Source organism: Melospiza georgiana, chromosome 17 (assembly GCF_028018845.1).
Source record: "Melospiza georgiana isolate bMelGeo1 chromosome 17, bMelGeo1.pri, whole genome shotgun sequence".
In the NCBI taxonomy this organism is placed as follows: Eukaryota; Metazoa; Chordata; class Aves; order Passeriformes; family Passerellidae; genus Melospiza; species Melospiza georgiana.
The window spans coordinates 640,584-653,400 of record NC_080446.1 but is presented as its reverse complement, the minus strand read 5'-3'; the positions used below and the strand labels follow the sequence as shown (position 1 = coordinate 653,400).

At 57.7% G+C, this 12,817-nt stretch overlaps 1 protein-coding gene across 1 annotated transcript; it reads left to right on the top strand.

Annotated features, from left to right (window-relative positions):
* The first annotated feature begins 993 nt into the window (after positions 1–993).
* Positions 994–11,200, top strand: LOC131090876 (melanopsin-A-like). Its single transcript, XM_058036526.1, has 7 exons — positions 994–1,067; positions 3,573–3,660; positions 4,970–5,132; positions 5,637–5,764; positions 6,504–6,847; positions 7,889–8,389; positions 10,439–11,200. Exons 2-7 carry the CDS (start codon positions 3,573–3,575, stop codon positions 11,198–11,200), a joined length of 1,986 nt encoding a protein of 661 aa, XP_057892509.1. The 5' UTR covers positions 994–1,067.
* The last annotated feature ends 1,617 nt before the right edge of the window (positions 11,201–12,817 follow it).

Below are 12,817 nucleotides of genomic sequence, written 5' to 3'. Positions count from 1 at the left end.
GCCTCAGACTTGGCTGAGGCCTTTTGTATTTCTGGAACATAAACAACAAATAACTTTCAGTTTATGACAATCTCAGTATGCATCTATTTACATAGCTGGTGAGTCCATAAATGATTCTCTTTCACACATGTAGGCACACAAAGCTATTGCTGTGCATTTCTCCAGCTTTGGATTTCCTTTCTGTAGCAAATTCAGGCACCTGGATGCAAGCTGACCAGCAGTCCTGGCAGTATTTGGAACTCTAAAAATTAATATTAGGATTTTTGATATCGTTCCCATTTCTTACTGGCAACTAGGGGAAAATAAGTGACGGTTGTGACTCGTGTTTTGCCAAGCAGAGAGAGGTCAAATGCTTTGGGTGGAAAACAAAACCAGCTCCGACTGACAAGAGACTCAGTGTGACGGTCCCCGTGTCCTCGTCCCCACTGTCGCTCTGAGCGTGTCCCTGGAGCGCCTCAGAGCGTCCTGCCCTGGCCAGCCGGGTCCGCAGGGACAGGTGAGTGAGTGACCAGCCTGTTTTCCTCGGGCACAGGAGAGGGGTGGCCAGGCACAGCTAAAAACCAGCCCGGGAATGCTGAGGCCACAGTCTGCTGCTTTCAAGGACCCTCTTGGTGCCTCAGTTTCTCTTGCTGTGAAAATCGAGGCTCCAGGGCAGGGCAGGGGTGACCGGGCGGCGGTGGAGACGGTGTCCCTTGTCCCTCAGCCTGGCCAGAGCGGTGCGGGAGGGACAAAGCGCGGCGCGGGCAGGACAGAGCGGTGCGGGAGGGACACAGCGCGGTGCGGACGGGTTAGAGTGGCGCGGACAGTTCAGCGTGGTGCGGGCAGATTAGAACGGTGCGGAGAGGTTAGAGTGGTGCGGGCAGGACAGAGCACGGTGCGGGCAGGACAGAGCACGGTGCGGGCAGGACAGAGCGGTGCGGACAGGACGGAGCACGGTGCGGGCAGGACAGAGCACGGTGCGGACGGCTCAGCGTGGTGCGGACGGCTCAGCGCGGTGCCGGGCGGAGCTGTCCGTCGCTGGCGGTGCTGAGCGAGTGGCGGAGCCGCCGCCGCCCCGCGGAGCCCCGGTAAGTTGCTGTCGCGGGGAGAGGAGCGGGGACTCCCGGGGGAAGGTGAGGCGCTGGCCGGAGGGACGCGGTGCCCCGAGCACCCCCGGGCGTGGGCAGGACACGGGTCCCGCGGGCGTCCCCGAGTGCAGTGGCGGTCCGGGCTGTGTGTCCCGGCCTGCCCCGGGCACCGGTGGGGTGTGTGAGCGAGTGACACGCTTTGGCGTGTGAGCAGGGTTGAACTCCCCTGACGGGGGCTTGCAGGAGTCCCGGGTGCATAGCTGAGGCAGAAAGCAGATTTTACTGTCCGTAGCCGGTGGGAATGGGCAGCCCTGGTACAGAAGAACTCTGTGATTTCAAGCAGGGGTCCGAGGGCTGCCTGTGCTCACACTGCTGTCTGTCCTTCCCATCCCGAGCCGTGTGCTTCTGCTGCTCTGTGACTTTCTAAAGCCTGCACTATTTCCTAGGTAGGCAACAGTGTCTGAGCTTCCCCTGTGCTGGGAATTGCAGAAATTGATTCCTGCCGTTGCCTATTGAAAGAGTCTGGAGGTCAGGAGAGTTTCCAGGCTCATCAGGTTTCTTCCTCCTCTCCAAGGCAGACTCTGGCTTTGTAGCACGTTTGCTGAAGGAAAGCAACTGTTCAAGTCTGGAGGAGAAAAGGGCAGAGCTGACAATCACACAAAATGAAAGCAGGATTTTCCATGCAGACAGAGTGCGTGTGATCAGGCCAGTCCAGCCGTGCCAGTGTCCTCCCAGGTGCCAGACACAGACACGGGGTGTGGGTTTGGGTTTAGGTTTGATTCCTCCTGTGAACACAGGAATAAGGGCTGGCATGCAGAATACAAGGCTTTCCTTGTAATGTATCTGTGGCAGCAGCTGCTTGGAAAACTTCATCTCATTTTGAAGTCTGATTAAATTGAGGGGAAGGGAGCTTTCACAGTCTGTCTTTTCTCAGAACAGCATCTGAGCAATGGAGCTTAAATCAAATTCAGCAGCTCTGCGTGCCCAGAGACTACGTGGCTCAGAAGTTTGATGTTGGAGGATGCTCAGTGCTGGCTGCATCCCCGAGGACAGTCTGGGCTGAATCCCTCCCAGAGGAGTCACAGATTTAGTCCTGACTGAGCACAGTCATTGGAATATTCCTGAGTTGGAAGAAAACTCCTGTAGCTGTTTGTGTCAGAAATCGTTGTGGATGTGTTTGGTACCTGTGCTGATATTTCTGCAGTTTGTGGCTCTCCACTAAAGGATGTGCCTGTGCAGGCATCCCCCACCACATGCTCACCTGAGAGAGCACTTTGATGGGAGGATCCAATTTATGATTTACTTTTGGACACAAAAGGGAGAGCTCTTTGTGTTTATATAAAACTGATTTATCATCTATGTGTCAGTGACATCAGCACACTGATCAGAGCAAGAGATGCATTTTCATCAGTTCTGTATTAGAACGAGAGATGTGTGCTTCACAGGTGGCTCAAGCACAATCATAAAAATAGGGTTTATTGTAAGTAAGATGTCAGAAATGGAAATTCCTCTCCTGTGATTATTGGTCCTTTTTGCCAGCCTGATCTCACGGGACACTTGCAGCTCCCCTGATGTACTGCAGGATGGAGACCTGCCAGGGATCTGAAGGAAATCAAATCCTACAAGCTTTGCCAGTTCTCTGCTTTGCTGCATGTGTGCTGAGGAGCAGGAACAATTCCTTCCAGACTGTTGTGCTGGGCCTTGCCCTGTCTCATCACCAGTGCAGCTGTGTGGCCACAGTCCCTCCTTTTTCCCTGGCTGTGCTCTGAATACACAGATGCTTTGCTAAAGCCTCTTGGAGAGGTGATGTGCATGTGCTGTGTTCAGCTTGGCTGCTTCCAAAGGCTCTGGAGGAAGATCAGTTATAGCCTAGGGGAGAACTGTGCATTATGAGAAATTCAGGAGTGATTTGCTCAGCTCTAAATGAAGGTTGTTTCCAATTAGGTTAATGAAGAACATCGTTCTCATGTCCAGAGTCACTTGGTCTGTTCAGGGAGATATAAATCACCCGTCCCTGTACACAGACACTCTGAAAAGCACAGGAGAGTAAAGACCATTTCCACTGGGCTGTGAAGCATTGAGCATCCAGGGTGGGAGGAGATGAGCCCAGAGCCCCCTTCCACCACTGGCACTGTGTCCTGCTGCCACCATCACCCTGGGGGCTACCAGCTCAGGGGTGTCCTGGGCTGCTCCAAGCAGCCAGTCCCAGTGTCCAAAGAGGGCCAAACACGCCGTGCTGCTGCAGTCACGCAAGGCCAGGGCACGCCCAGAGAGCCACCATGCAAGGACTGATGCTCATCAGTGAAATCTGTGGCTGAAGGAATGACAGTCAGGTGGGATTAGCAGCCTGATCCCATCCCAGGCTGCTCAGTGCTGCAGGCAGCATTGGCCAGAGGATCCTGCTGGCCAGGAACGTGCCATTGTGTCCTCTGGGGAGCTGAAGCAGCTGGGCACGCCTCATCAGCCAGAATTCATTCTCACTTCCATGTGTGTCTTGCTTTACAGATGGGAAATGCATCCAACACCTCAGTGTTCGTCTCCACCTTATCGGAGAGAGAAGACCTGATTTTTGGCACTCTCTATTTAGTCTTTGGTAAGGAAAGATGGCCTGTTGAGCCCCACGTCCCTGCCCAGCTGCCTGCCAGAGACAGCCAGGCCTTTGCAGTCACTGGTGCTTCCAGAAGTGTCCAGTCATTAACAGATTAATTAAACTGACCTTCCCATGTTACCCAAAAGCATGGTCTGGTGACTGCATTACCCTCTCAAGTGAATTTCAAGCCTGTTATGGTTTTAAGTATTTGAAAAGTTGAATAACTTTGAGGAACATCCTGTAATTCCTACCACAGCCACCTGAGGTGAGACAGGCAAGGGCTCTGCTGGTACCACCAGCTTCAGGTCCATTGAAGGGGAGGGATTTGGAGCTCGAGCTGGCCCTTGATTTCAGCAGGAGTTGGAAAAGCCAATAAAGTGTACTTAGCACAGATGTGAGACTTGCTCTGTGGGAAAAAATGCCTTGTGAGGCTGGGAAGAAGGATAAATATCTCAATACTCTGCTCTCCAGTGACTCCAAAGCCTCCAGAGCTCTGGATTTGCCCAGATCCCATGTGGGAGTTCCCTGAGGGGAGCTTAGTGTTGGCCATTCAGTGGCTTTGGAAGAGGGTTTTTACCATGAGATTTAATTTGCAGCCTAATCCATTAGGGAGGAACTCTTATCCTGCTCAACCTGCCCCAAAAGCAGCAAAGATTCCCCTTTTGAGGACACTGAAACCTCTTTTCCATGAAATCACAATTATGTAATGAAAAAGAGAAAGCCCTTGTTATAAAGCTTAAATCACTACTGTTGATTTAAATACACTAATAGCAAACAAAAAGCCTCCTTTTGTTTAGTCTGGATTTTCCTTGATCTTCATAATGCCTTTCTTCTTGTTTGTTTTGTTACCATGATATGGGACAGTGCAGACTCACAGGAGTGACATTGCCAGGAGGAAATTAGGAAGGCCGAGGGGCCCAGCTCGCTGGCCCCACATCAGAGGAGCAGTCTCACAGAGCTCCTGTTATTTATCTAGCTGGGAGGAAGTGCCCCTTGCTCCTTCCAGCTGCAGCGAGTGACTGTGGCCAGACCCTGCACCCGGAGCCCGCTGCAGCCGCGTCCCATCTCTGCCTCCCACCAAACGCCTCTGTAGGATCTCAGGAAGGGCAAGGGATCCAATCCAATGTAAAGGAGCTCCAGATGTGCTCACTGAGCTCTGTGGGTCCTGCTCAGCCCACCCTAGAGAGGGAAGCCTGGAGCCCTCTCCAACTTCTGTAGACTTCTGCAGTGTTTCCTCCCAAACATCTCAGGATGCTCCTGGTTCCTCTCCTGACCCTGTGACACTCAGCACCATTCTCTGCCTCCTCCACAGGCATCATGTCCCTGTCTGGGAACTCCCTGCTGCTGCTGGTGGCCCATCAGAAGAGGTCCCTGCTGAAACCTGCCGAGCTCTTCATCGTCAACCTGGCCATCAGTGACCTGAGCATGACGGTGACGCTCTTCCCCTTGGCCACCTCCTCCTTGTTTGCACACAGGTACCTCCTGGAGCAGCTCTGCACTGCCCAGTGGCCCGGTTTGCAGACTACCTGGGAGCCAGGAGATCCCTGGCAGTGCAGAGGGACCCGGGGTGGCACAGGGGCACATGTGAGCTCCCAGCCAGCCATCCCACTGTGCGTGCTTTGCTGCTCCCTGTCCCTCCAGGTCCTCACACAGACCCGCTGCCAAAGGGCTCTGGTGGTGCTGTCCCAGCTGGCACTGCAGGGCTGGGAGCTGCTGTGGGTCAGGGCAGCTCCTGCACCCCCAGCTCCCCCCATGTGCATCTTTGGGGTGCTCAGGGAACAAACCAGGGGCGAGGTCATGCCCACGTGTACTGGCCAGGTGCTGGTACCTGTGCAGCCCGTTGGAACCTGCCCACGTGTGCCCAGCTCTGCTGCAGGAATGGGAGCAGCTGCCGGGAAACTCCCGCACAGAGAAGGCTCCAGTGCAGCCGGGGGCAGGGCTGTGGGGAGGGACAGACTCACTGCAGGCTCTCCTTGCAGGTGGCTCTTTGACCAGGCTGTGTGCACGCTCTACGCCTTCTGCGGGGTCCTGTTCGGGCTGAGCAGCCTGGCCAGCCTGACGGTGCTCAGCACGGTCTGCTGCCTCAAGGTCTGCTACCCGGCATATGGTAGGTGCTGGCACGTGTTATCTGATCCTCGCTCACACCCCTCTGTTAACAGGGCCCTTTTCCTTTCAATGAGCCAGATCCACCTCTCCAGGGAAAGCTTTGCCCCAGGGCAACCTATTCCCACTCAAAATTTAGTCATAGAATCACAGAAACAAGTTCAGGCTGGAAATTATCTATAAGATCATTGAGTCCAGCTGTTACCACAGCCCTTCCAAGTCCAGCACTAAACCATGTCCCCAAGTGTCACATCTGTGTGGCTGTATCACGGCAGATGGCAGGTTTTTGAATGTCCACACACAGATTTGAGCTTAGCCTAGAGCAGACTGCAGCTGGGAAGCCACAAGCTCTGGCAGAGCAGGAAGAGCTGCTTTCCCTGGTGGGAGAGCCACAGGCTCCTGAAGGAGCACTGGCCATGGCAGGGTCTGGGTGGCCTGGAGGAGCCATGGCAGGGTCTGGGTGGCCTGGAGGAGCCATGGCAAAGTGTGGGTGGCCTGGAGGAGCCATGGCAGGGTCTAGGTGACCTGGAGGAGCCATGGCAGGGTGTGGGTGACCTGGAGGAGCCATGGCAGGGTGTGGGTGGCCTGGAGGAGCCCTGGTAGGGTCTGGGTGGCCTGGGGGAGCCATGGCATGGCGTAGTGGGCACAGGAGCTGCCGGCAGCACTCGGCAGGCCGGAGGGGCTGCACACCTGGCCCTGTGCCGGACCCCAGCAGCTCCATGGGACCCCTGCCCTCACCACAGGGAGCAGGTTCTCACACGGCCATGCCATGGGGCTGCTGCTGGCTGTGTGGGCCTACGCCCTGGCCTTCGCTGCCGCGCCCCTGGCCCGCTGGGGCAGCTACGGCCCCGAGCCCTACGGGACGGCCTGCTGCATCACCTGGGAGCCCTCCAGCAAGGAGGCCATGCTCTACATCCTCGCCCTCCTCATCTGCTGCTACCTGCTGCCCTGCCTGCTCATCCTGGCGTCCTATGCACTGATCCTGTGGACGGTGTGGGCATCACGGAGAGCCCTGAGGAGGCACAGGCACATGTCCCCCCGGCGCGGGAACCGCGGCCTGCGCGGCCTGCACGGGCTGCTCCTCAGGGTACGGGGGAATGGGGCTGCTCCTCAGGGTATGGGAACGGGGCTGCTCCTCAGGGTATGGGGGAGTGGGGCTGCTCCTCAGGGTATGGGGGAGTGGGGCTGCTCCTCAGGGTATGGGGGAACGGGGCTGCTCCTCAGGGTACGGGAATGGGGCTGCTCCTCAGGGTAGGGGAAACAGGGCTGCTCCTCAGGGTACAGGAATGGGAACCGCGGCCTGCACGGGCTGCTCCTCAGGGTACGGGAACAGGGCTGCTCCTCAGGGTATGGGTATGGGGGAATTGGGCTGCTCCTCAAGGTACCGGGGTTGGGGGCCTCTGGGGTCACAGGGTGTCCTGCCCAGCCCACTGCCCATGGGCAGGTGAACAGCAGGGCCCCTCCTGCCTGGCGTCTGCTGTTCCTGATGAATTCTGCAGGTGTCTGTGTCAGTGTGGGTAACAACACATTGCTCCTCATTTAAAGTCATCAGGTGGAGGAGTTTTCATTTTAAATTACATTGGAAAAGATCATAAAGGAGCTTGCATGAGTCATTGTTCCCCAGACTACAAGCTAATACTATAATTTACCAAGAATATGTAAAAAACCCCAAATAACCTTTTAAAAACACAGCATGAGAGAAAACAACTTGCAAGCCTGGCTTCAAACGAAACAGCCACAGCCACTCAGGGGAGGGGACAGAGCACAGCCCATTTCCAGGCCGCCCAAGCCACATAGGTTGCTGGAGGGATTTGCAGTGCTGCCAGAATCTGAGCTGGTCCCACCAGGTCACTGTGTCCTTTGTACCCATGTGCCACAGCAGGCAGAGGCTGTTCTGAGTTCCCCAGGTGGGGCAGGGCCTGAAGCCCAGGTCTATGCATGGGCTGTGCTGAGTTGCTGCCCTGCTCTCTGACATTCCAGTACAGGTCCAGAAGGCTGAGCACCTTTCCCAGGGATGTGAGGGCTGCTCAGGGTCCTGCTGCATGTGGCTGTGTTTGGGGGGTGTCAGCGTCCCCCCAATGCTGCAGGAGGCTCACGGTGTCCCCATCTGCCTCTGCTCCCTCTCCAGCTGAGCATCACCGTGTGCCTGGGGTTCCTGGCTGCCTGGACTCCCTACGCTGTGCTGGCGCTCTGGGCCCTGCTCGGGGATGCCAGCCAGGTGCCAGCGCTGGCCTTCGTGCTCTCGGCCGTCTTTGCCAAGTCCTCGACGCTCTACAACCCGCTGGTGTGCCTGCTGCTCAAGCCCACCTTCCACAGGTTCCTCTCCAGGGACAGGGCTCCTCTCCTGCAGGCCCTGTGCACGCTCCTGTGCTGCGCCTGCCAGGGCACTGTGCTCCAGCCCGGCCCGGCCTGGGGCTGCAGGAGCTGCAGCGATGTTCCTGAGCGTCTCAGTGCCTGCCCCCGGTGCTGCACTGCCCCCCGGCTGCCCGGCAGCCCTGCCCAGCGCGGGGCCCTGGCCGTGCTGGCCGGCGGAGCCGCGGGGCAGCCGGGGCTCAGGAGCGCGGTGCAGGTGATGGTGCTGCTCACACGGAGATGGTCAGGCCCGGGCACTGCCAGCGTGGCAGGGGAGGCCCTGCCCTCTGCCATGGCCAAGGGCCTGCTCTGAGCCCAGCCCTGCCCTCTGCCATGGCCAAGGGCCTGCTCTGAGCCCAGCCCTGCAGGAGAGCCCAGGGTAATCTACCTCCAGTGCCAGCTCCTACAGCCCCCACAGCCACCTCCTGTCCTGCTGGGCAGTGAGATTGTCCACACAGCTACCTCAGCTGGGGTAAGGAAGCAGCTCCCTACAGGTCCCTGGGACTGCTCTCTGTGCCAGCTGTGCTACCCTGCTCCCTCCACTGGAGTGGGAGCCACCACTGTCCCACAGGCAGAAATGGGAGCTTGCCTATAGAGCAAGGATTTGGGGTTACAGAATCCTGGAGTAGTGGCAGTCCCAGGGAATGATCAGCAGGCTGGGAACAGCAAATCTGTGGGTGAGCACCTCCCTGGAGAAGGGACAGTGGCTGCAGAGTGTCCCTGGTGCTGGGACAATGGGGCAGCTCGTGCCATCTGCAGCACCCCGAAGCATTGGAGCTGGCCTTTGGAGATCAGTGAGGGCAGCACACCATGGGTAGAGCCTGGGACAAAAGGAACAAGAAGCTGTGCCAGAGGCTGGTGCAAAGCCATGCACAGGATAACCCCGGCTGGAAAGCTCCCTGTGCCCCGTCCCCAGCCCTCCGGAATACGAGGGGATCACACAGTGTGTCCACTAACCATTCACCATGTTCCACCTGTCATTTCTAAAGTAAATTCACTCATGCAAAAGCAGTGTCTGACTCAGTTCAGCTCCGTGCTGGCAGCTGTGCCCCAGGATGCCGGGAATGAGGATGGGGATGGGACAGAGTGTGCCCCGGGCCAGAGCAGGGCCAGGCTGGGTGCCACGGGGCAGCCACGCAGAGAGGGGCACAGCCCAAGAGCTGGGCAGGGGCACAGGGCACCAGCAAACCTCCTCTGCCCTCGTGCCAGTGCCACAGCCACGCTGTAGCGGCAGCACCGGGACCCTGCCACACCCCTGCGTGTCCCCCGGCCCATCCCGCGCCATCCTGCTGCTGCCCTTCGACAGCAGCCTCCAGAAAGGGACCGGGGCTGGTTTCCCCTTGGAGGACACAAACACGAAGGGCTGCTGCCATCTCCTGGGGGCTCTCAGGGCATGGCCACCCCGGGACGGACAGGGACAAGGACTGACCAGCCAGGCTGGGCACTGGGCTGTGCCAGCCTTGGGGACAGAGCGCTGGGTCCCTGCTCCACCTGCCAGCCCCCGAGTGACAGCTTTGGCCCTGCTGCCTAAAAATCCAGTGCTCCAGAGATCATCTAAAGAAGACAGGGAGAAAGATAATGACCTGCCAATCCCTCGAGTCCTTTATTACTCCAGAAAAGCTCCAGATCAGTGTTTTCATCCCACAGGTTGGTGTGGGCATGCCCAGCACTGAGAGCCCCAATGCTGGGGGTGTTTATTCTCCATTCCCAGACACTCCTGCTGCCAAGGGCCAGCGTTTGCAGCCATCCAGCAAACCCCAACCAGTCCAATGAACTCCATGTGCTGTGGCCAGGCCAAATAGCCAGTCCAGGGTCTGGCACTGCCCAGGGACTCCTCTCTGCCAGGCTGGATCCAGCCCGTGGGGCACAGCACAGGTGGGGCCAATGTAGCCGTGTCTCCCGCTGCGAATGGTGCTGACAGCTGCCACCAATTACCTGAGGATCAGAGACAACCCCTCTCTCTTTTCAGCTGCCCTGGTTCTGCTGGTGGGCTGAGCCTGGGAAAAGGGTGGTGGCTTCGCCCTCGGAGCTGAGGCCCAGCAGGGTTTGGAAGGGGGTTCCTGATTGCAAGAAACAATTTCTTTGTGTTTGGTCACACTGCAGTGGGAGGGAGGGGAGTTGGGGCCTGCAGTGCTGCTCAGTGCTGCTCCTGGAGCAGGAACAGAGCCAGGCTGCCTTGGGGTGGGCTTGGTGCCAGGGGCTGCACTATGAGCGCTGCATTTCCCTCTGTGCTGCCTCACTCGGGAGTCTGAGGGCACAGCTACAGCTCCAGGGCAGTGGGGACACCGTCTGTCCTGGGAAAGGATAAAAACCCAACCATCCCCAGCGTCTCCACCGGAGCCGCTCCAGAGCGAGTCCCTCTGCTCCCTCCGTCCCGCCGGCCGCCGCCAGAGGGCGGCAGCGAACAGCGCACCGGGCCGCAGGTGCGGCGCCACCGAGCCGAGGCACCGGCAACGGCCCGGAGGGACCGGGAACGGCCGGGAGGGACCGGGAACGGCCGGGAGGGACCGGCAACGGCCCGGAGGGACCGGCAACGGCCCGGGGGCACCGGGAACGGCCCGGAGGGACCGGCAACGGCCCGGGGGCACCGGGAACGGCCCGGAGGGACCGGCAACGGCCCGGAGGGACCGGGAACGGCCCGGGGGCACCGGCAACGGCCCGGAGGGACCGGGAACGGCCCGGAGGGACCGGCAACGGCCCGGGGGCACCGGGAACGGCCCGGAGGGACCGGCAACGGCCCGGGGGCACCGGCAACGGCTCGGGGGCACCGGCAACGGCCCGGAGGGACCGGCAACGGCCCGGGGGCACCGGCAACGGCCCGGGGGCACCGGGAACGGCCCGGAGGGACCGGGAACGGCCCGGAGGGACCGGCAACGGCCCGGGGGCACCGGGAACGGCCCGGAGGGACCGGCAACGGCCCGGGGGCACCGGCAACGGCCCGGAGGGACCGGCAACGGCCCGGGGGCACCGGCAACGGCCCGGGGGCACCGGGAACGGCGCGGAGGGACCGGCAACGGCCGGGAATCGCCGGGAGGCGCGGCCCTCGGGCACGGCAGCGGGACTGGGGCATTGTGCCACCCCGGGGTAACAGCAGCTCCACCACCGAACACCCGAGGAGCTCTCAGACACCTGCCAGCAGCTCCTGGGTGTAAAGGTCAGAAAGGCAGTAGGAGTGATGGGTAACTGAAGTTTGATTCAGCCTGCTGGGGTCTAGAAGGATGACAAAAAGGCCGATGTTCACACAGATCCCCCATGGATGAAATAAGCACCCATGGCTTTCACAGCCTGCTCAGCTCCAGCTGTGCATGTCCCAGCTCTGGGACAAGGGGTGAGGCCCTTTCCGCAGGCAGGGAAAGGGCAGCAGGGGAAAAGATGTGGTGTGGGATCTCAGCACATCAGTCCTGATGTGCAGAGTCACCGAGATAACCCTTGGGGGGCTCAGAGGTCCTGGAATGTTGCCAGAAGTGTCTGGTGGCTGGACTTTGATCCTGCACAGGAGACAACACCTGTATGAGGATGGGAGGATCTCACGGAGGTAAACAGTGAAGAGATAGGTTAATTATAGTGTGAAACACAGGTTTTAGAATTTCAGTACAGGAAAGTCTAGAGAAGCAAGATGGAAGAATTGAGGCGTGTCCTGTCCTTCTTCTTCTTCTTCTTGGCCTCCATCTTCTGTAGTGGTGGTGGCACTTTGGGATTAGTTCTTACTAAAAGTGCACTTGTCAATAAGGATGAAAGGTATTGGAGAAAACAGGTAAATATCGTATACGTAGTTTTGAGTATAAAGATAAGTGACCGCCCCGGGGGCTCGCAGTGTGTGCTCATGGCCGATGTGCTGTGCGGACCTCTGTCGGGCCGAGAGAAAATCTTGTAGATAAAAACTAACAAACACTGAAGAGCGAGAAAAAACCTGAAGCCTCTTCTCGTCCTTTAGAGCGCGGGCTGTCCAAGGCCATCCCGAGCCTTTCCAGGCCATCAAAAACAGCCGAGAACGAGACAATGTGGCATGTTGAAAAACTGCTCAGACAACAGGTTCAGGATTTGGAATACATTCTTGAACTTTTATTCTCTCCATAGGTAAGCAGTGGATTAAAAACTCAGTAGCAAAACCAGACCAAAACTAAGTCTCACATCTTCAGAAACAAACATGCACATTTGCATGTCAGATTTGGGTGCTGAACTGTAATTCACATCCTGACAGTGGATATGCAAATGACCAAGGAGGAATTTGGCAGTGGGAGCAAACTGCTGCATGTGTCACCATGGCAAATGTGTAACAAACACGTTCAGGTGTTGGCAATGCCGAGCAAACACTGGGCCATGGAGAACAAATGCAGTGATAACAAGGATTCTGAAACAGTGTACGCAGAAGAGAAAAATGGGACAGCTTAATGGAAGCTGTTTGGCACTTCCCAGCAGAGGCTGCTTCAGCCACGTGCAATATTAATCTTTCTGTACCTGGATTAGATTTTGAAGGCTCTTTTTCCTCACGTATGTCCTGCCTTGCTTCCACTGAAGCTTAAAAATTCCACTGGTGAATTCTGGAGTGTTAGGGACATTTCATAAATTAGGCAAAACAGAAGCTGCTCTTTTCTAAGATTTGAAGCCAAAGTGCCAGCAAGGAGCAACTGCCAATTATAGAAACCCAACTGCAACTGGCTTTAGCCAAAGAAAAGAGCTACAATTTCAAACGCAGCTCTGTGCT

Coding starts and splice junctions, on each gene's coding strand:
- LOC131090876 (XM_058036526.1), top strand. CDS start 3,573: ATGGGAAATGCATCCAACACCTCAGTGTTCGTCTCCACCTTATCGGAG. Junction 6,848..7,888: donor TGCACGGGCTGCTCCTCAGG/GTACGGGGGAAT, acceptor CTCCCTCTCCAG/CTGAGCATCACCGTGTGCCT. Junction 8,390..10,438: donor CTGCCAGCGTGGCAGGGGAG/GCCCTGCCCTCT, acceptor AACCATCCCCAG/CGTCTCCACCGGAGCCGCTC.